Source organism: Saccopteryx leptura, chromosome 5 (genome assembly GCF_036850995.1).
Source record: "Saccopteryx leptura isolate mSacLep1 chromosome 5, mSacLep1_pri_phased_curated, whole genome shotgun sequence".
NCBI classification, from domain to species: Eukaryota; Metazoa; Chordata; class Mammalia; order Chiroptera; family Emballonuridae; genus Saccopteryx; species Saccopteryx leptura.
This window is the reverse complement of record NC_089507.1, coordinates 202,457,578-202,480,068: the sequence shown is the minus strand read 5'-3', so window position 1 is coordinate 202,480,068 and position 22,491 is coordinate 202,457,578. Positions and strand designations below refer to the sequence as shown.

The window sequence follows — 22,491 nt, the reverse complement described above, 5'->3', positions numbered from 1 at the left end:
TTGGCCATGCCTGCCCTAGCCTAACACAAATGGGACATTTGCACTTCTAACAGTCCAAAATGGTATAGATAAGCATACTGGCAGACGCCAACTCCCTCACTCATATGTTGTGTTACTATGTATTTTTCTGCCGCGTGTATCCAAACTAGTTCACCTATGTAGTCTGCAAGTATGGTGCTAACGGCATAAGCCAAAATACTCGTTTCAATTTTTTAAAGTTTTTATGGAGTGAGCATCATAAACTCTAAATATTGTATGTCAAGACTGTCGTAACCTGAGGACACCCTGTAGTTTTAGTTCTAGGAAGAAGATGATCTGGTCATTAGCCATGATCTAAAGGATTTTTATTTAGTTTTGTAACTAATGCATGTTTATTTGTAATGAAACTTAAAGGTAAGGGGAAAAACTAAACTGTTTATTATATTCTTAGTAGAGCTGATAGCTACATAGTAGATTATTATATTATTAATAAGCTTTAATTACTTAACATTTTGGTTACCAAAACCATGTGTTTAAAATCTGGTAATGGTCCTGGCCATTTGGCTCAATGGATAGAGCATCAGCCAGGTATATGGAGGTCCCAAGTTTGATCCCTGTCAGGGCCATTGAAGCAATATGAGAAGCGAGCATCTGCTTCTCTCCTCTCTCTTACCCTCCTGTAGCCAAGGGTTTGATTGGTTCAAGTGTCAGTCCTGGGCACTGAGGATAATTCTGTTGGTCTGAGCCTTGGCCTCAGGTGCTAAAAATAGCTTGATTGATTAGAGCATTGGCGCCAGACAGGGGTTGCCAGGTGGATTTCAGTTGGGGTGCTTGTGGGAGTCTTATCTCCCCTCCTCTTGCTTAAAAAAAAAATTCTGATAAGGTCACCAGTTTGGGAGTAATAGTTCTTCTTAACATTTAATTAACTATAACTAGGCCCTGGCCGGTTGGCTCAGTGGTAGAGTGTCGGCCTGGCATGCAGGAGTCCCAGGTTTGATTCCCAGCCAGGGCACACAGGAGAAGCGCCCATCTGCTTCTCCACTCCTCCCCCTCTCCTTTCTGTCTGTCTCTCTCTTCCCCTCCCGCAGCCAAGGCTCCATTGGAGCAAAGTTGGCCCGGGTGCTGAGGATGGCTCCATGGCCTCTGCCTCAGGCGCTAGAATGGCTCTGGTTGCAACAGAGCAACGTCCCAGATGGGCAGAGCATTGCCCCCTGGTGGGCGTGCCGGGTGGATCCTGGTCAGGTGCATGCAGGAGTCTGTCTGACTGCCTCCCCGTTTCCAACTTCAGAAAAATACAAAAAAAAAAAAAAACCCAAATAAATAAATAAATAACTATGACTTTTTTTTTTAATAGTGAATGAATTTCCTGTCCTTAAAGCTGATGGTATCAAATACATTATGATTTTCAGGAATCAAGTAAGTAGCCTTTCATTTATATTATATGCCACTTAACCCTTTGAGTAGTATGAACGTTCATGTGTGTCCTCATGCCTCCTGACCATTTATTTTTAAAATAAATCAATTTATTTTAAAAATGTGTAAGGCAATATTACAAAAAGGCAAATGTATGTTTTTGTTTCCATAAATTGGTTACCAAACAAACATGATTTTAAGTTAATAAAACTGTAACTGGAACTAATTTCATTTTTTGAAAAAAACCCTCACTACTCAAAGGGTTAATACTTGGAGGAGGGCAAGAATTTGTCATAGTTATACTTTATTTCATTTCATTAAGACACATAGCCTGACCTGTGGTAGCGCAGTGGGTAAAGCGTCCACCTGGAACGCTGAGGTTGCCGGTTCAAAACCCTGGACTTGCCTGGTCAAGGCACATATGGGAGTTGATGTTTCCTGCTCCTCCCTCTCCCCATGCGGGTGCACACAGGTGCTCTCTTTCTCCCTTTCTCCCTCTTCCCTCCCTTCTTCTCCCTTCCCTGTCCCCTCCGGACTCTCTAAAAAAAAAGAGAGAGACATACAGCATGTCACCCTGGCTGGGTGGCTCAGTTGGGTGTGGGTTTGATCTCGGGTCAGGGAGCATGCGGGAAGTCAGCCAGTGATGGTATGAATGGGCGGAGCAACAAATACCTGTTTGTTTCTGTCTCTCTTCCTCTCTAAAAATTAATACATTTTTAAAAAAAAAACAAAACACCCTGATTGTTTACTTTTAGTGATGCTAAGAGTGATCAGTGGGCCCTGGCTAGATAGCTCCTTGTGTTAGAGCTTCGGCCCAAACTGCAGAGTGTGCTGGTTCAGTTCCCTGGTCAGGGCACATAAAGGAACGGATTGATATTACTGTCTCTCTCTGTGCCTCTCCCCCCTCCTCTGGCTAAAATCAATAAAAGGGGGAAATGATCAGTGGATTGAGGTGGAGAGGTATATTCCATCATTGATTTATTTTATCTACTGCGTGCCCAGTGGTGGTGCAGTGGGTGCGGTCAACCTGGAATGCTCCAAAGCCGCGGGCTCGCCCTAAAGCAACAACTAGGTGTTGATGCTTCCTGCCTCCCCACCCCCTTTCTCTCTTCTTCCCTCTTTATCTCTCTAAAACAAAGAAATGAAATCTTTAAAAAAAAAATTATTGATTTTAGAGGGCAGGGGATTTTCAGAAGCATCATCTACTCCAACCTCCAAAGATGACAGATGAGGGTATTTTTGATGCTCTAGTTGTTCCATCTTTGGCCAGTGGGGGCCCCATTATATGCACAGATTCCTGTGCCCTCTTGACATAATAAACTTAGTAGCCTTTTAATGGCTTCTTTCATTTATGACAATATTCCAGGTTCAATTTGTACATTTGCTGCTCCAGACCTCAGTTAGCCACCTCTTGAAGGTGGGAAATGTTATTTAAAGACCATGAATTGCCTGATCTGTGGTGGTGCAGTGGATAAAGCATCGACCCTGGAAATGCTGAGGTCGCCAGTTCGAAACCCTGGGCTTGCCTGGTCAAGGCACATATGGGAGTTGATGCTTCCAGCTCCTCCCTCCCTTCTCTCTCTCTGTCTCTCCCTCTCCTCTCTAAAAAATGAATAAATAAATAAAAAATAAAAAAATTAAAGACCATGAATTGTAATTGATTCTAGGTTTCTTTCACAGGCGAGCTGGGAAATAGTAATACCAATACTATTACTAAAGTAATAATGCTGAGTGCAGTTTGATATTTTTGTGATTTTTATAGCCTTACAGTATGATCCTATTGAGTATGTGTAGTCAAAAAAAGATTTTGTATTTAAAGCAACTTGAAATTATTCTTTGCATTTTTGCCACAAACTTGATAAACAGGTTCATTTCTTGTGCGTTTTTATTTTCAGAGGTCTTGAAAAGGGTTACTTATGCCTCTGAAGTCAGACAGTAGAAGGCAAGGTGCATTCAGAAAGGTGTAGCTTTTATCCCTGTTCCCTCCCTCTGCCATTTTTTTAAACCAAGTTTTGGGTTGTTTCCGTTTTTAATTATGAAAATATAACCCAATACCTTTCCTATGGACATTATATTTCTCCTTTTACACAGGAGAGTGTATATTAACCACTGTTTTCCACGTGTTTTTATTTCCCCCACTTAAATCCTGAATGTCGTTCTATAATACAGATTTTCCTCATTCTATCTTTTTTAATAGCTGTAGTACTCCACAGGGTGGCTCACTCATGGTTTACTCAACCAGTCTTCCCCATACATAAATATGCTGGTTATTTTCTACCTTTGTCTATTTTAAATAGTACCAATTATTATATTTTTTTAATTTTTCTGTCGATTTGGGGGGGAGAGAATGAACATCAGCTTGTTGCTCCACTCAGTTCCACTTAGTTGTACACTCACTGGCTGCTTCTCTTATGTGCCCTGACCTGGGATCGAACCTGCTACCTAAGTGCCCTCAGACAACATTTCATTCAAGGAGCTACTCAACTAGGGCAGTATGAATTATTTTAAATAATACTTTTAATAGTCTTGTATATGTGTGATAGATTCCTAGAAGTAGCATTGCTACCTAGAGGGTCAATGCATGCATGTGTAGTTTTGCTAGATCTTGCTAAATTTGCCTCCATGGGGGGTTGTATCCTGTTGCATTTCTTTTTGTTTTGTATTTTTCCGAAGTTGGAAACGGGGAGGCAGTCAGACAGACTCCCGCATGCACCCGACCGGGATCTACCCGGCATGCCCACCAGGGGGCGATGCTCTGCCCATCTGGGGCGTTGCTTTGTTGCAACCAGAACCATTCTAGTACCTGAGGCAGAGGCCATAGAGCCATCTTCAGTGCCCGGGCCAACTTTGCTCCAGTGGAGCCTTGGCTGCGGGAGGGGAAGAAAGAGACAGAGAGGAAGGAGAGGGGGAGGGGTGAAGAAGCAGATGGGCGCTTCTCCTGTGTGCCCTGGCTGGGAATCGAACCCGGGACTCCTGCACGCCAGGCCAATGCTCTACCACTGAGCAAACCGGCCAGCTCCTCTGTTGCATTTCTTTAAAAATTGAGTGCCTGTTTTCCCAGTAGAGTATGTTGCCAGTGTCATAGATTTGAAATGGTATCTTCTTGCAGTTTTTTTTTTTTTTTTTTTTCATTTTTCTGAAGCTGGAAACGGGGATAGACAGTCAGACAGACTCCCGCATGCGCCCGACCGGGATCCACCCGGCACGCCCACCAGGGGCGGTGCTCTGCCCCCCAGGGGGCGATGCTCTGCCCATCCTGGGCGTCGCCATATTGCGACCAGAGCCACTCTAGCGCCTGAGGCAGAGGCCACAGAGCCATGCCCAGCGCCCGGGCCATCTTTGCTCCAATGGAGCCTTGGCTGCGGGAGGGGAAGAGAGAGACAGAGAGGAAAGCGCGGCGGAGGGGTGGAGAAGCAAATGGGCGCTTCTCCTATGTGCCCTGGCCGGGAATCGAACCCGGGTCCTCCGCACGCTAGGCCGACGCTCTACCGCTGAGCCAACCGGCCAGGGCCTTCTTGCAGTTTTAATGTGCATTTTTCATTTTGATTGCAAAACTTTCCATTTAATGGGTGGTTTTATTTTCTGTGAACTATTCAGTCATACTTTTGCCATATTTCTGATTATTGGCCTTAATTTTTAGAAAATATGTAGTCTTACTGTTTTAATAATAGAAATTATTTTTTTATTTCATGCTACTTTTAAGTGCAAGATGCTTTTATAACTAACAAAACACTGATCTAGTTTTGTTTTTTTGTTTGTTTTCGAGAGGAAGAGGGAGAGAGAGAGAGAGAGAGAGAAGCATCAACTCATTGTTCCACTTAGTTGTGCACCTATTGATTTTCACACGTGCCCTGACTGGGGCTCAAACCCATATGTGTGTGTGTACACATATGTATAAAAAAATATTTTAGATATACAGCATGATGATGCAATATATGTAAATTGACCCTTGAACAACATATTTCTTGTCCTTTTGATAATAGCTGTTCTAACAGGTGTGAGGTGATAGAAAATACAAGTGGGGCAGAGGTAGGTTTACAGTTATTTGTATGGAAAATAATACAATAATTAAAGTAAATAAGAATAAACTGTTTCGTGTACTCACAGCTATAAACCTGAATTTGCCCCACCCTGTAAAATGAAACCTCATCACCACATCTTAACTCCATGCCATTATTACTGAAATGTACATACATAGTGGCTCCCGGGGCACTTTCTCCCCATCCTCTTTATATAACTGATGCCATGCTATAGGCATTGGTCCACACATCCTGTTTGTTGCATGCATAACATTGTTTTAGAGAGTTACTCATTTAGTAGAAATGTAGTTCATTTGTAATAGCTGTGTAGTGTTCCACCACAAGAATATGCCATAGTTTATTTACTGTGGATGGTTCTTTAGTTTGCTTTATAATTTTTTTGTGTCTTTGGCAAGTATTTACCAAGGTTACATGCAACCATGTGATGCTGTTCTATTTTAAAGACAAATGGATGGTCTAAAGTTTTAGAGGCTTTTGATGAAGATTAGGATTATTTTTGTCTCCCTGCCCTCCCCCCCTTTAAGGTTTTATTTATTGATTTTACAGAGAGAAGGGGGCGGGGATGAGAAGTAGTTGCTTCACTGTAGCTGTTCATTGGTTGCTTGTCATATGTGCCTTTTCCAGGCAAGCCCAGGGTTGTGAACCAGCGACCTCAGCATTCCAGGTCGATGCTCTATCCACTGCACTACCAAAGGCCAGGCCTTCCTCCGGTTTTTAGAAGAGGAAATGAGGCACAAGGCTTGAATGACTTTCCCAAGAAATGCCTGCTATGAAAAGTGTAGGGTTCTATTGTTATTTGTTTATTGATTTTACAGAGGGGGCGGGGCAAGAAGTATCAACACAAAGTTGCTTCACTTTTATTCATCGCTTGTCATATGTGCCTTGACCAGGCAAGCCCAGGGTTTCAAAACGACGACCTCAGCGTTCTAAGTCAATGCTCTCGCCACTGCGCCATCATAGTCCAGGCTTTTTAAATTTTTTTAATTGAATTTTATTGGGGTAACACTTCTTAACAATTATATAGGTTTCAGGTGCTCAATTCTTCAACAAAAAATAGTTCTTAAAATTAATGAAATCTGCTTTGCCTGATACTCTGTAGTAGCAAGATTTTAGCCTAATCATAGTTTTGATGCTTAGAGAAAGAATTGGAAAAGTGAGTGTGAACTGGCCCATTGAGGTAGGGTAGAGGTTTTGATTTCTCAGCCATAACATTTCCCATTTGTAATAGCTGAAAGAACACTTTTTAGAATGAGCAAGCTCTTTTCCAGTTGTCTTGTACTCAAAGATAGCCTCGTTGAATTAGAGCATGTATATTATTATTGTATTTTTCAGGTACCAAAAGAGCATCTTTTAGTCTCTATTCCTCTCTTGATTAATTATCTTCAAGCTGAAAGTATTGTTGTTCATACTTATGCAGCACATGCTCTTGAGAGACTGTTCACTATGAGGGGGCCTAACCATACCACGCTGTAAGTATTGGATTCTAAGCAGTTTATATTTTTTCAGCTTGGGGTGAGGTGTTCTGTACTGGTCAGGGATATCTCAATGTATTTATAATTTTATTAGTAGTTAGAAAAATAAGTACCTGTTATATATAGTCTCAACCTGAAAGGATTTAAGGCAGCATGCCAAAATACATATATTATGATAAGTAGAGGAAATTGGAGCAAAGGAAGAGAACTGGGGTGAATTTAATAAATGGGAATGTGTTGAGATTCTGTGCAATAGTTTAGGAAGGTAAAAGTTACTGAGAAGGCATCTCAGGGTGGGCCTTTGTTGGAGGGAGTACGTGCAGAAGCCGCAATAGGCATTATTTTCACCTGGCTGGCTTTTACTCAGTGCTGAAATGTGACACAACTGAGTGAAAAGAATTTTCTAAGGTCCAAGATAGTAGCTGTTTTGGCCTGATCCAGGATAAAATGTAGAGGAATGGATGATCTACATGTCTTTCAGGCCATTCTTCAACAGTGTTATTTCTTGAAACTGAACTTTGGGTAAGAGATGGAAAACAATTCTAGGTTCTTCAAGAACTTGAGGCCAATTAAGGGTTAAAAGGACATTCATTGAGGTGAGTCAAGCCAGTATTTGTCTTCAGGACTAGAATTTATGCAGAAGACAGTTCTGAATCTGCCCCACCTCCAGGAAGCACAGGTGACAGTGAATGAGCCCCCTGAGAGTCTGAGTTCTGTTCTTAATGGTGATATGAACCAGGGATGACTTTCACAGCTTTAGATGATGTTGGGTTTGTTTGGGTTTTGGTTTAATTGTGATTGGTCTCAGATGTGCCTTCTTAGAAATTTAACATAAGCACATGTAAAAAGTTATTTTCCTAAGCTGTCTACTGGTTGTCAGTGGTGGGAAATGGCTCACTTTTATGCCAAGAAGTGTGATTTAGTAGTTGCCAAGTGTGATTTAGAACTTGCCAAAGTGACAAGTTCAAGATTGGTAGTGACTGAAAGCTGTTTTTTCATCTATAGCTTTACAGCTGCAGAAATTGCACCGTTTGTTGAGATTCTGCTAACAAACCTTTTCAAAGCTCTCACACTTCCTGGCTCTTCAGAAAATGAATATATTATGAAAGGTAGGCCGTTTCCCTGGTGTACACAGCCTGTAAGTCTCTAATCTCTGATTATAAGGGTAAACACTGAGTTGTATACTATTAGCCAAGAAGTAAGTTTAGATATTTGAAAATGAAGAATATGGTTTTATTTACTATTAATAGTGTTTTCAGGAAAATTTTTTTACCCTAATTTGAGAACTCTTTATTAAAGGAAAAAGAAGCAAACTCCTTGTTTCCTTTCCTAGATTGAATTTTTTGAGGGCAAAGGTTAGCTCAGACAACATTGAGTGATGGCACGTTATGCTAGGTCTTAGTGTGAAACCTGGGTGCACTTGATCGACCCCACAGAGATCCTGCCTTCATAGACATACTGCCAAGGACACAGGCAACTGGAACCACCTGCCAGGTGCTGCATTAGGAGAGTGTCTTGGTATGAGCTCTGACCAGCAGCAGTCAGCCTTACTCACTGTTGCATTTTAAGAAACTGAGCAGTGGCACAGTGTTGATTCATTGGAAATACTTTTCAAAGAAATCGATGCCTCTGTCCTGGGTCAGGACCCCTGGGGGGGTTGTGCACATGTGTACATGTGTTTATATGTGTTTTCAGCACTATATTTCTTCCAACAGCGATGTGTAATGATTGTTAAATGTGCATTTCTGTGAGGCCGTAACTGGTCTTGGTTATTGTTGCTGTGTTCTCAGGGTATGCGAGAGCACCGAGGATATAATGCCTTCTCAGTACATACTATTATCTGAGTGAATGAAAGGCTTGTGTGTCAGCCCAGAGGAGGGGTATAGATCCATCCTCTAACTGGTTACTCTTTACCTAGCTCATGGACAGGCTTGCTCTAGGAAGTGGTGTCTAAGATGAAGTGAGGGATAGGTAGCAGATAGCTGGTTGGAGAGTGAGGCTTTGGCTCAGGTAGAGGAGATGTTGCAAAGTTTAGGAGGCAAGGAAGGTATTTTTCTATCCTATTTCTGGCATATTGTAGGTGCTTTTCTTAATAAAAGCCTATTCTGTTTGTGCAAAATGTATTATCTTTCATGCCAAATGTTTTTAGGCATCTTTTAATGAACAATATTTTTGCAGTATGAACCCTCCATAGCTTTATATATGTATTTTTGGATTATTCTTAGGCTCCTAATTTCTTTTTAGGGTGGATGGGCCCTCTTTCTGTTTCTGGTAGGATGCAATCAGGTTTCCTACTGCTTCCTCTCCTCTTTGTCCTTTTAATCACTTCATTATTTTTGTATTATCCTTTTTTTTTTCCTGAAGCTGGAAACGGGGAGAGATAGTCAGACAGACTCCCGCATGCACCCGACCGGGATCCACCCGGCACGCCCACCAGGGGCCACGCTCTGCCCACCAGGGGGCGATGCTCTGCCCCTCCGGGGCATCGCTCTGCGGTGACCAGAGCCACTCCAGCGCCTCCAGCGCCTGGGGCAGAGGCCAAGGAGCCATCCCCAGCGCCCGGGCCATCCCCGCTCCAATGGAGCCCCGGCCGCGGGAGGGGAAGAGAGAGACAGAGAGGAAAGAGGGGGTGGGGGTGGAGAAGCAAATGGGCGCCTCTCCCATGTGCCCTGGCCGGGAATCGAACCCGGGTCCCCCGCAGCCAGGCCGACGCTCCACCACTGAGCCAACCGGCCAGGGCCTGTATTGTCCTTTTTAAATTCTTTAAGCCTCATGCCCTCTAGAAATACTTGGTATTTCCCAGCTAACTTTTGTTTGACAGTCCCAGGCCTAATTTTAAAAGGAAGGGAAATTAAGATTATTTTAAATGTAGAGAGCTATCTGGGGGTTAATGGTCTTAAGTTTTCAGTTGATGAATCAGTGGGCTTCCCCCCCAATTACTGATTTGGTCTGAAGTTTAAACTACTTGTTTCTGTTGTTTTTGTATTTTACAGCTATCATGAGAAGTTTTTCCCTCCTACAAGAAGCCATAATCCCTTACATCCCTACTCTCATCACTCAGCTTACACAGAAGCTCTTAGCTGTTAGTAAGGTAACAACCATTTCTGAAAGTACAGTTGCTTTAACTTAGGCTTTAAACTGTTTGAGCATCAGGGTTCCCTGGCAATAAGTCAGACTCAGGGAAAGGTCTTAATTGTTCTTGACCCAACAGTTGATGGACGTTTCTGAAAGTGTGGGGCTAACATTAGATTGGAGAGATGGCAGCACTCACCTTCCAGTGTAGGCTTAGACACTTAAAAATGTTTTTATTCTCATTTAAAAGGTAACAAGTTCATTAAAGAAAGTTGAGAAAGTAGAGACCGTCTGAAATGATATTAGGAAAGTAGGCTTTGTACCAAAAGTAGTCTATGAACACAAAAGACTATTTAAATATTCTGAGTTTTAGAAAATAAAATCAGTTTAAGGCTGACAAAATTCCTTTTGGGTCTTATTTCTAATAACTCTATGAAAAGGAAATAATTCATAGGAAGTATTAGAGGGATTTTGGAGAACAGTAATTATTTTCCACCGAGGTCTGGGTAAGGGTCTGCAACTGCTTTGGGCCTTGAGGAATGGCGAGGAGAAGCAGGGTCCCACCCATCATGTGTCCCTAATTCCCCTGCCCCTTACACGCTCATCTCCGGAGTTCATCAGCTTCATGTAGTAGCTTCCTTCCAGGAAAACTGCTGATGTGAAGGATTATCACTGTAGAGACAGACAGCAAAGCCCACAGAGGTTCAGGTTTGTCTGAAGGTCCCATGCAAGGCTAGTGACAGAGCCAGGACTTAGTGTCCCTGCTCGTTCCTTGTACCACTATTAACAGTGATGGCTGTGGGAGTGTATGGGTTGAAGACAAGTTCCTACAGGACGGGCAGGTAAGGCTTGTATTGTCAGCTCCCTGTGACTGGGAAACATTTTTAGTAGTAGACTTTTTGCTCATTAAAAAAAAAATTTTTTTTAATACATGTTGGCTTTTTATCATAATTGGTGCTTTTTCTTAATACTGATTTTTTAAAAGATGGCATCTCTTTTAATGTATTTTAGAAAGAGTGTGTTTTATTCTAAATGACATTTAATATAGTCACTTGGATGATTAGAGTAATAAACCTTTTTTAAAAATTTCAGAACCCAAGCAAACCTCACTTTAATCACTACATGTTTGAAGCAATATGTTTATCAATAAGAATAACTTGCAAAGCCAACCCCGCTGCTGTTGTAAATTTCGAAGAGGCTTTGTTTCTGGTGTTTACTGAAATTTTACAAAATGATGTACAAGGTAAGTTAAAGGGCGTTTTCTTCCTAATCGAATAAAATTATTAAAGTGGTTATAAAATGCAGTCTTCCTAACAGATGCGAACCTTTTGTGTCAGAGCCATTGATTTAGTAGCTAACAGCTGTTTATACTTTCCTCAACAGAGTTTATTCCATATGTCTTTCAAGTGATGTCTTTGCTTCTGGAAACACACAAAAATGATATCCCATCTTCCTATATGGCCTTATTTCCTCATCTCCTTCAGCCAGTGCTCTGGGAAAGAACAGGAAACATCCCAGCTCTAGTGAGGCTTCTCCAAGCGTTCCTAGAACGTGGTTCAAACACAATAGCAAGCGCTGCAGCTGACAAAATCGTGAGTCAATTTATTTTGATGTAACTATAAGGAGAAGTAATTAGTAGGCTATAGTAATGTATATCCTTTAGTTTTATCTCCATGGTAGAAAATAAGAACCCAATAAGGGCTTGTGACGGTGGGATTATTTTTCTGTACACATCAGAAATAAGAACTAAAGTAGAAATGCTAATTAGATTATTACAGCATATACTCTTTTCCAAGATATTGCCTGTTTAACTTTTGAAATAATTAATCTTTGCCTCTTTAACCTGATTATTTGATCTTTTCTGTTGTAGCCTGGTTTATTAGGTGTTTTCCAAAAGCTTATTGCATCCAAAGCAAATGACCACCAAGGTTTTTATCTTTTGAACAGTATAATCGAGCACATGCCTCCGTGAGTATGAGTATCTCAGCTTGTACATTAGTCAGGGTTCTCTTAGGTACTCAGAAAAATGCTGAATTTTTATTTTTGCTTTTATTCAATTCTTTAGTGAGTCAGTTGACCAATACAGGAAGCAAATCTTCATTCTACTTTTCCAAAGACTTCAAAATTCCAAAACAACAAAGTTCATCAAGAGTAAGTAAAATCATTTGGATGTTCCTGCAGAAATAATAAAAGAAAGTAGCTAAAATCCTTAAGGTGTTATGGTTACCTAGAAAAAAATACTTGGAAGATGTTTGTATTCCTCAGACACCAAACCAGTTTCAAATATATTGTGTTCCAAAGATTAGTTTTTAAGTTTACATACCAAATTTTTTTTTAACAGAGACAGAGAGAGTCAGAGAGAGGGATAGACAGGGACAGACAGACAGGAACGGAGAGAGATGAGAAGCATCAATCATTAGTTTTTCATTGCGCATTGCGACACCTTAATTGTTCATTGATTGCTTTCTCATACGTGCCTTGCCCCGCGGGCCTTCAGCAGACCGAGTAACCCCTTGCTCAAGCCAGCGACCTTGGGTCCAAGCTGGTGAGCTTTTGCTCAAACCAGATGAGCCCACGCTCAAGCTGGTGACCTCGGGGTCTTGAACCTGGGTCTTCCGCATCCCAGTCCGACGCTCTATCCACTGTGCCACCACCCGGTCAGGCGATACCAAAATATTTTTAATAGAAATATAAATCAGAGACTGCATGTAGACTTTGTACTGTAAAGGTAGAAATTCTTAAGTTAAAATTGTATTAAAAGGCAAGTATTGATGCTAAAGTTAGTCATTAGGTGTTTGTTTTTTTAATGATGACAGGTATTTCATCTGGCAGACTTTAAATAATTTGTTTTGTGCAGTGAGACCTCTGTTGTTAATCTACATCTCCTTTCAACAGGTTTCTTAGTCTTTATTAATTTGTATTGCATAAAATATGGCGCACTATCATTACAAGAAATATTTGATGGTATACAACCAAAGTAAGTTTGTTTTTATTATTTACTTTTTTCTTTTTTTTTTTTTTAAGATTTTTACGGGGTGGGAGGAGTGGGGCGAGAAGTATCAACTCATAGTTGCTTCACGTTAGTTGTCACTGATTGTCATATGTCCTTTGACCAGGCAAGCCCAAGGTTTGTAATGGGCAGCCTCATCATTCCAGGTTGATGCTTATCCACTGGACCACCACAGGCCAGGCTATTTTATTTTTAAAAGCAAAAATTAGAATTTTTTTTAAATCAACGTCTCTGTTTTATAGATGATTTCATAGTTCTTGGTGCAGTGATAGTATCTTTGTGGCTTTCAAAATATTCTTGGGGTGTTGCATCATAAAGAAGGAAATCCCTGTAAACATTTCCTTAACCCCCCGTTACTCCCCACTCTGGCACTCTCCACAGCCAGTGTTCTTTGTGATGTTAGATGGTTGGTGGTGTTTTCAGGAGTCTGCCTTTGTTAACAGTGTGATTTTTCAAATGAGAGAAGTTTGGATCAATAAAACTGCTCAGTGTATATGCAAAGAATGTAGTTAGGTGGCATTCCCCATTAATAGAGAAAGGAAAACTATAAGGAAATGAGGATGGAGAAAAAAAAACAACTCATGTTTATCTGTAGTGAAAGGGAAAAAATTCCAGATTGAATAAAATGTAAGAAATGAACCAGAAGAGCAGCAGTGCCAGCAAACAGGCTTTCTAGCAGTAGAGACTGTGAGGAAGCCAGCAGTTGACACACTGCTAGGTGTGCCTAAGTTGGAATGATCTATAGAGCATTAAATGTCCATTCTCTGATACCCACATCCAAGGACTTATTAATGTAAAAACTGAGACATTTGCATCATTTAGAATCGTGAAAAACTTGTTAACAACACAGAATTTTTTTTTTCCTATAACCATTAACATTTACATAGTTTATAGGTTATGTCGGTGTAGAAGGTTGGGAAGTTTATAATCCAAAAATGTTACAACTAATTATTGGTGGGTGGTGGGTGATTCTTTTTTCTTCTGAGTTTCTTGAGTTATTTTTTTAAATAACAAGACTGAAAAATGTAAAGATTGAGCATAGGCTTTAGTATTCACAAAATGTGATAGGGTCCAGGTTTGATGTTTGTCGTATCTAAATATCTTACATTCAGTGCAGCCTTGTTATTTTGTATTTTCTATATTCATAAAAGGAGTCATTTAGCATAAATTAACATCTAATAAGCATTTAACTTTAATTATAGTAGTAGTCTAATTTAATATTGACTGAGTTTATTTTGTTTTGGTTAACAGAATGTTTGGAATGGTTTTGGAAAAAATCATTATTCCCGAAATTCAAAAAGTATCTGGAAATGTAGAGAAAAAGATTTGTGCAGTGGGCATAACCAAATTATTAACAGAATGTCCCCCTATGATGGACACTGAGTATACCAAGCTATGGCAAGTACCCATTCTAAAGTTCTTGGAAATTAATACATCCTCCTATGGCTACAAAATCAACCAAGCTTACTCGCTAGAGGGCCAAGAGAATGGAGTTGTGATTTCAGATTCTCCACTAGCAACCATCAAGTGGATCCTCCTGGGCTTAAGATGATCTTGTTTCCTGACTTAATACTTTTTATTGGGGGAGGGGGACAGGGGAAGCAATCATAGGTCCCTTGAAAGTCTGGTAAAAGTCCCTGTTCTCTTTTAAAATTGTTTTATGGTAAGTGCTCAAGTAAACTGGCTTCAGTTTTAAGAGAAACTGAACAGGCCAAGTCAAGATCTTACATGCTGTGCTCAATGTCCAGCAGACCTAAGCTGACCTCTTGCCTCTCCTTTTCTTATGGTTTCAGACAGCCCTTCCATAAAGTGATGTGACATCTTGAGGCTTATTTCTTCTACCTTATAGCATTGAACTTCCTTCATTAGCCTTGAGGCACACAGCCTTCTAACTAGCCAGGCCTGGGTCACACAGCCGGCTGAGAGCTCAGAAGAAGGAGTCGTTTTCAAGAGAAATTAGGGTGCTGTGGCTGCCAAAAGAATTGAAAAATGGTTTCTGGTTAGGCATAAGCACCGATGTCCTTCTTGAGTTCAATGGTCCCTTATTACTCTTGAGACTGTGGGTCTATAATTCGTGTTTCTAAGGAATTGCTGTTCATTCTTTAAAACTTCAAAGTACTAAAAAATAAAATAAAATAAAACTTCAAAGTACTAACCTTTTATGCTGCTTTCTTCCAACCCAGGACTCCTTTACTGCAGTCTCTGATTGGCCTTTTTGAATTACCTGAAGATGATTCCATTCCTGATGAAGAACATTTTATTGACATAGAAGACACACCAGGATACCAGACTGCCTTCTCACAGTTGGCATTTGCTGGGAAAAAAGAGCATGATCCTGTAGGTCAGATGGTGACCAACCCCAAGATTCACCTGGCACAGTCACTTCACAAATTGTCCACTGCCTGTCCAGGAAGGGTAAGTACCTTTGTGGTCAAGGAACGCTGTGATTGATGGAGACATTTCTAGGAAGTTGAGAGGGCAGTAGTAGTTCTGGTACCTTTCGTCGTCAGTATAATCAAACAACATCCCAGTGAGTTACAGTTAAGGCTTATTTTTCTTTAAAATGATGGGCCACAAAAATATTTCAAGCGAATGATTTTAGAAGTAAATCAGAGATTGTCAGCCCAGGACACTGAGGGATCATAGACAAGACCACAAGGTCGCTGGCTTGAGCAAGGGGTCACTGGCTGTGCTTTAGCCCCCTGGTCAAGGCACATATGAGAAAGCAATCAATGAACAACTAAGATGCCGCAACTATGAATTGATGCTTCTCATCTCTCCTCCTTCCTGTCTCTTCCTGTCTGTCCCTATCTATCCCTCTCTCAAAAAAAAAAAGTAAATCAGAGATAAAGCCCTTTGACTAGAAATGTATTACTTACCCAGATTGAAATAATCCTATTAAAATGCCAGCATTTATTGATTTTATGTAACTGCAGCATATTTAAATTAAATAATAGAACATAGAATAAACCTAATAGTGGCTGTATTGTCCCATTAACCATCACCTTTTACAGAGTCTTAAGAGAAATTTATATTTTTCATTGTTTTATTACGGAAAACTTCAAAAATATATAGGAACAGTACAACATACCCTCACGTACCAACCTTCAATAATTACTATATTCTGCCAATGTTTTAAGTGTTCCTTTCTTTTCTTTGCTGGGGAATTTTAGAGCAAGCCTTAGCATGTCATTTCACCCATATGTATTTCATTATCACTAACCCATAAGAACTTTTTAAAAACATTATAATCACGTTGCCTCTATTGCAGTGAACAAGAGTAATTCCTTATGTATCCACATTTTTTTTTTTTTTACAGAGACAGAGTCAGAGAGAGGGATAGATAGGGACAGACAGGAACGGAGAGAGATGAGAAGCATCAATCATCAGTTTTTCGTTGTGACACCTTAGTTGTTCATTGATTGCTTTCTCATATGTGCCTTGACCAGGGGCCTTAAGCAGACCAAGTAACCCTTGCTTGAGCCAGTGACCTTGGGTCCAAGCTGTTGAGCTTTGCTCAAACCAGATGAGCCCGCGCTCAAACTGGCAACCTCGGGTTCTCGAACCTGGGTCCTCCGCATCCCAGTCCGATGCTCTATCCACTGCGCCACCACCTGGTCAGGCTCCACATTTTTGACCTATTAATTTTTTTTTTTTTTTTACAGAGATAGTATCAGAGAGAGGGATAGATAGGGACAGACAGACAGGAACTGAGAGAGATAAGCATCAATCATTAGTTTTTCGTTGCGACACCTTAGTTCATTGATTGCTCTCTCATATGTGCCTTGACCGTGGGGCTTCAGCAGACCGAGTAACCCCTTGCTTGAGCCAGCGACCTTGGGTGCAAGCTGGTGAGCTTTGCTCAAACCAGATGAGCCCACGCTCAAGCTGGCGACCTCGGGGTCTCGAATGTGGGTCCTTCTGCATCCCAGTCCGACGCTCTGTCCACTGCGCCGCCTGGTCAGGCTGACCTATTAATTTTTGAAGACAGAAAAGTGGTTGAATTACTTGGGAATGCCTTTAACAGTCATAGGTGGGGGACTGCCCTTCCCAGAGCTGTGGTGGCTCTCCTGAAGAGATGGCTTATGTGCTAGTATGGGAGGATCACCAACAGCCAGTTTGTGTGTTTCCCGACTCTTGTAGGTTCCATCAATGGTGAGCACTAGCCTCAATGCAGAAGCGCTCCAGTATCTCCAAGGGTACCTTCAGGCGGCCAGCGTGACACTGCTTTGAACTGTGATTTGGCTACTAAAGCCCAGGATGGTTTCTGAGGAAAGCTGATAGACTTCAGAGCACAGCTGTGTAAAAACAAAGCAAGTTTTCCTTTTGAACTTGTTACAACTTCCATCTTGTAAAAAATATTAAATGTTGCTTTGCTTTACTCTGAATCCTGAGCAAATTAGGTGGTTTGTGTGATCATAAACATGACTTTTCCAGTTTGTATCTTCAAGGGAAAAGTATTAATAATTCAGTATATGACACTGATTTGAGTTGCGCGTTTATACTGTTTGGATAATTTAAAAATTTTGACGGACACTGTGGAGACTTTTGTTACTAAATCCTTGTTTTGAGGTTGATGTCAATTTGTCTTTTTCTTGTCCTCTGTATTTTTGTCTGTTTTCTGATGCTTTTCATTTGGCAGTGTAAGTAAAGAATCATTTGTGTGACTTGCCAAGATGCACACATTTCATAGTATTGTATCTGTAATCAGCAATATAAAAAGCCCTAAACTTAATGTATCTTAAGAACCTCTTAAGGACAGGTTTATGGTGCTCGGATACTTTCATAATGAAGACTTTTATCCCCCTCCTGGTCTCCATAAAATCCTTATTTCTAAGTAAGTCACTCAGATTACTTATCTTTTTACAAAGGAACATTAATACCCTTCTTTGGGGTTGCTACGTGATAGGTGGTAAAGCAGTTGTTTAACCCTTTGAGTAGTATGGACGTTCCACATACGTCATTGTGCCTCCTGACCATCCAAAAAAAAAAATTTATTTTAAAAATATGTAAGGCAACATTACAAAAAGGCAAATATATGTTCTTCTTGTTCCATAAATTGGTTATCAAACAAACATGATTTTAAGTTAATAAAAGTATAACTGGAACTAATTTCATTTTTATTTTTTTAATTTTTCTGAAGCTGGAAACAGGGAGGCAGTCAGACTCCCACATGCGCCCGACCGGGATCCACCTGGCACGCCCACCAGGGGGCGATGCTCTGCCCACCAGGGGTGTCGCTCTGTCGCGACCAGAGCCATTCTAGCGCCTGGGGCAGAGACCAAGGAGCCATCCCCAGAGCCCAGGCCATCTTTTTGCTCCAATGGAGCCTCGGCTGCGGGAGGGGAAGAGAGAGACAGAGAGGAAGGGAGGGGGGTGGAGAAGCAAATGGGCGCTTCTCCTGTGTGCCCTGGCCGGGAATTGAACCCAGGACTCCTGCACGCCAGGCCGACGCTCTACCACTGAGCCAACCGGCAGGGCCTAATTTCATTTTTTGAAGAAAATAGAACCAATCTGGGAGGTCAACGAGCATGAAAAAAAACTCACTACTCAAAGGGTTAAAAACTCCTGTGTGAAGTGATGGAAAAAAGCAACCCTAAACTATGAATTCGTTGACCTATTTCTGGCTTCCCTCCCTTATAAACTGGATGTGAGAAAAAAACTTGGCAATGTGAACATGAAATAAGCACTGTCCACATGAAATAAAGCCACAATTCTATAGGTCAAGGTGGGAAACAAAATGAGAGAAGCGGTTTATTTACCTTGCACAGGAAAACATCCATGTTCTTGCAGTTAAGTCAACCCTTCTGCGTATGGAGGGGAAATGCTGCTCCCAGGAACTGAGAAGACAGACATGACTTGTCTCCAATTGGGGCCACAGGGGAGAAGGGAGCTCAGCACCCACCAGGTCCTGCCACTCCCCAGACAGCCGCTTAGAATCCTAAGATGACTGGAGAGCCGCTCCCGAGCTCCAAAGTGAAGCTGGAGCCAACCCTAGAGAGAGCAAGCTCTGTTTTGACTACAGATCTCAAGCTAGAAGGAGGGAAGGAGTCCCTGAGATGGTGCCTGCCGAGCACCCTAGCCAGTTAGTGAAGCTTCAAAACTTTTCTGAGGACTTAACAGTCAAATGGTGAAGTAGGTATACACACTGCTTGCCTCCTCCCACGACCACATCCAAATTACAACTAATTCTAGAACCACCACAAGACTAGCTGAACAAGTCCTCTTACTATGGTGATAAATAGGAAATAAGGACAAGGCTGGTTGGTAGGAGAGACAGAGACCCAGAATGGGAAGGCCCCACCCTCACGTGTGATGATGAAGAATCAGGGAGAGTCTTTTGGCTGTGGATGGAGTCCCCCCAGAGGAGTGAGGGTTGCCAGCCCCACACCAGTCCCCTCAGCCTGGGACAGCAACTCAGAAAGCTCCAGGGGCCTATGAGGAGGAACTGAATTGACTAGCTTCAGGGAAAAGGCTGGAGGGTCAGGACAGCTCCTCCCAGGGACCAAAGCAAAGGCAGCACCAATCTGAGCTCTCCATTAAACTAACACTGATCTCTAATTCACATCACCTGTGTCTCCCTGGCACCCCACCCAACCCATGTGCCCAAGTCATTCCCAGCAACTTTTCCACTCTTCCTCCATGGGTGCTGTGGAATTTACTGAAATCTCTCAGAAGGCCACAAACCCCAAACAAGGAGCAGCTAGCTTCATGTACCCTAAACCTCTAGCTAAGCACTCCCAAGCCTGGCACAGGGCACCAGTCTCAACTTGCAGGGTAACTCCCATTAGGTGGCACCAAGTCTGAGAAGAGTGGCAGCCAGCCTCGGTTTGTAGCATAGCCTCTCCCAGGAGCCTCCAAGCCCAGCAGCAGGGTGCCCAACTACAGATCACTTTGTAGCTCCCACCACCACACAGTCCCAAACCAGGCACAGATAGCTGATCTTGGCCTACACTGGAGCTCCTCTTAAGATACTTCAGATCTAACACACCTGGTGGCTAGCTTCAGACCACCTCCACAAACACCACACCCAAAGGTTGGAGTTGGCTGACAGACCACTAAAGCAAGTTCTTTCCCATGGGATCACCTCCATGTGGCAGAAGGGCCAACTCCCAGCTAAGCAGCTGGAGGGTCAGCCCTACCACTAACAAGAAAACAGCAATCAAGGCTCAACTGCAACAGGATGGTGCACACAAGGCCGCTGAAGCACCAGGCTCAGGTGGCCAGGGAGACTGTGGCTCCGAGCCTCACAAGACATCTGCTACATAGGCCATTCTATCAAGACTGGGAGATGTAGCAGATCTACCAAACTCAGAAATGAACATATGAAGTCAGCCACAATGAGATGAAGCATGTCCCAAATGAAAGAATAGAACAAAGTCAACACAGCAATATGGATGCTCAACGAACTTAAGGGTAAAAGAGGTGAGCTTGGTGAAAGCAAAGAAATCAAAAAACAAGAACCAGTCAGAAATGAATACATTAGAGGGAATCAAGCAGAGGACCAAGTCAGCAATCTGGAAGACAAGGCAGCAGAAAACACCCAGTCGGAACAACAGGAAAAGAAAAACAAAGGGACCTCTGGGATATCAAGCACAATACATGATTAACAAGGCAGATATTTTTGAAGTCTGAAGTGACACTAGGATTCTGATAGAGCCTTACGCCAAAGTAGAAGCAACTGCCCACTAATTCATCCAAGCTCAGCAATGTCAAAGGTCAGAGAAGACGACACCCACCCCATCCCACAATTGCTGCTTCTACTATAGCCTAAGGAAGCAGGGCCATTCCTAATGGCTGAAGGTTGCTGCAGCTGGGGAGCTGGCAGACAGATCCTGCCTGCACCCTGCCAAGCTCCAGGTGCTCAGAGCACACCTCACAGCCCAGCTTTGTGTTCAATACACCATTGCATGTGCAAGGCACACTTCCAAAACTTGCACGGTTTACTTTTAAATTAAAAAATCACTGCCTCAACAGACCTTGGAATCCAGGCCAAGGCATATGTCACTGGCCATTTGTCCTGCAAAGCCACACATATTAGCTCAGCGAGCTGTGGAAAAAAACCTAGAATCAGAAGTGACAGATCTAAGACTTTAAAAAACAAAAAACCCAGCTGGAGGGAAATTGTCTTCACTCATTAACATCTCCCTGCGCTAAGAGGAACGACAATGTCAGCACACCACTATGAGGGGATGGCATCCCAAGCTTGTCTATTGTAAGGACCACAAGGAGCCTCTGCCTTCGAGGATCAATGCTCTACAAATCTTAAGACCAAGTTTTACTGTGGCTGACTCAGAGCCTTTAATTTTAGACCTACCTCTTAGGTGCCTTCCTGTCTGCTTTTCTGCCTACATTCTTTTTTTGTTTTGTTTTTTTTTTTTGTATTTTTCTGAAGCTGGAAACGGGAAGAGACAGTCAGGCAGACTCCTGCATGCGCCCGACCAGGATCCACCCGGCACGCCCACCAGGGGGCGATGCTCTGCCCCTCCCGGACGTCGCTCTGCAGTGACCAGAGCCGCTCTAGTGCCTGGGGCAGAGGCCAAGGAGCCATCCCCAGCGCCCGGGCCATCTTTGCTCCAATGGAGCCTTGGCTGTGGGAGGGGAAGAGAGAGACAGAGAGGAAGGGGGGGGGGGGTGGAGAAGCAAATGGGCGCTTCTCCTACCTGCCCTGGCCGGGAATCGAACCCGGGTGCCCCGCACGCCAGGCCGACACTCTACCATTGAGCCAACCGGCCAGGGCCTGCCTACATTCTAAAAACGAGGATTGCATACCTTGTCCCATGGACAGAAGTACCTAGATGGGGCTCAAAGTTTCTTGCAACTCTTAAAGAGAGATCACATTGGAATAAAATGTAGTGCAAACTCTCCATTCCCAGAGAGCTCTTTCAAAGCCCATGGGGACAAGTAAAAGGTACTGCAGAATGAGTGAGCCCTTAGCAGATGGCAGTGACAGGGCCTGTTCACAGGCAAGGCTGGTTTGAAAGTTTACAATCAGAACATTCAAGAGTGTCCCATCTGGACATCTTTCCAAAGCAACTTTCTGCTGGAGTGCTGTCAATGAGGGCCAAGTGCAAACAGCCACTAGTAGCTCTGAGTTACTTCTAAGTGTTCTGTCACCAGTATGCATACTGAGAGGCGAGGCAATGCACCCTCCACAGGCACCTAAGAACACAGGGCAGGCACGCTAGATGGCAAGGGGAGGAGGTGGTTGGCAAGGCTGGGAGACTGGCTAGTCTCCATGTTGGAGAAAGTACTAAGAACAGAACAGGAAGGTTGTAGGGAACCTGGAGTTGCTGGAGGAATCAGTATAAATGCATGGCTTTATTTAAACATATATAAATACATGTGTGTACATTAATAGACATATTTCCTGTCTGCTCAGAGGACCCAGAACCACCTCAGAAGCATGAATGCTCTGAGCAACCAGATCTTGGCTTCTATAGCTATCTGTCACTCAAGGAGACAGTGCTCCCTGAAGAAATGGCTGAGTCTAGGACTGAGGAAG

General features: G+C 42.6%; 1 protein-coding gene across 1 annotated transcript in view; it reads left to right on the top strand.

Moving 5' to 3' along the window:
- Positions 1 to 17,374, top strand: part of CSE1L (chromosome segregation 1 like) — a 58,978-nt gene extending 41,604 nt beyond the window's left edge. The window contains exons 14-25 of the mRNA XM_066387554.1: positions 1,334 to 1,395; positions 6,765 to 6,901; positions 7,910 to 8,013; positions 9,898 to 9,995; positions 11,069 to 11,219; positions 11,360 to 11,568; positions 11,847 to 11,944; positions 12,042 to 12,127; positions 12,872 to 12,953; positions 14,238 to 14,384; positions 15,170 to 15,401; positions 17,130 to 17,374. Coding sequence (XP_066243651.1) covers positions 1,334 to 1,395; positions 6,765 to 6,901; positions 7,910 to 8,013; positions 9,898 to 9,995; positions 11,069 to 11,219; positions 11,360 to 11,568; positions 11,847 to 11,944; positions 12,042 to 12,127; positions 12,872 to 12,953; positions 14,238 to 14,384; positions 15,170 to 15,401; positions 17,130 to 17,219 — 1,496 coding nt within the window. The 3' untranslated portion in view covers positions 17,220 to 17,374. The remainder of the gene's footprint in view (positions 1 to 1,333; positions 1,396 to 6,764; positions 6,902 to 7,909; positions 8,014 to 9,897; positions 9,996 to 11,068; positions 11,220 to 11,359; positions 11,569 to 11,846; positions 11,945 to 12,041; positions 12,128 to 12,871; positions 12,954 to 14,237; positions 14,385 to 15,169; positions 15,402 to 17,129) is intronic.
- The last annotated feature ends 5,117 nt before the right edge of the window (positions 17,375 to 22,491 follow it).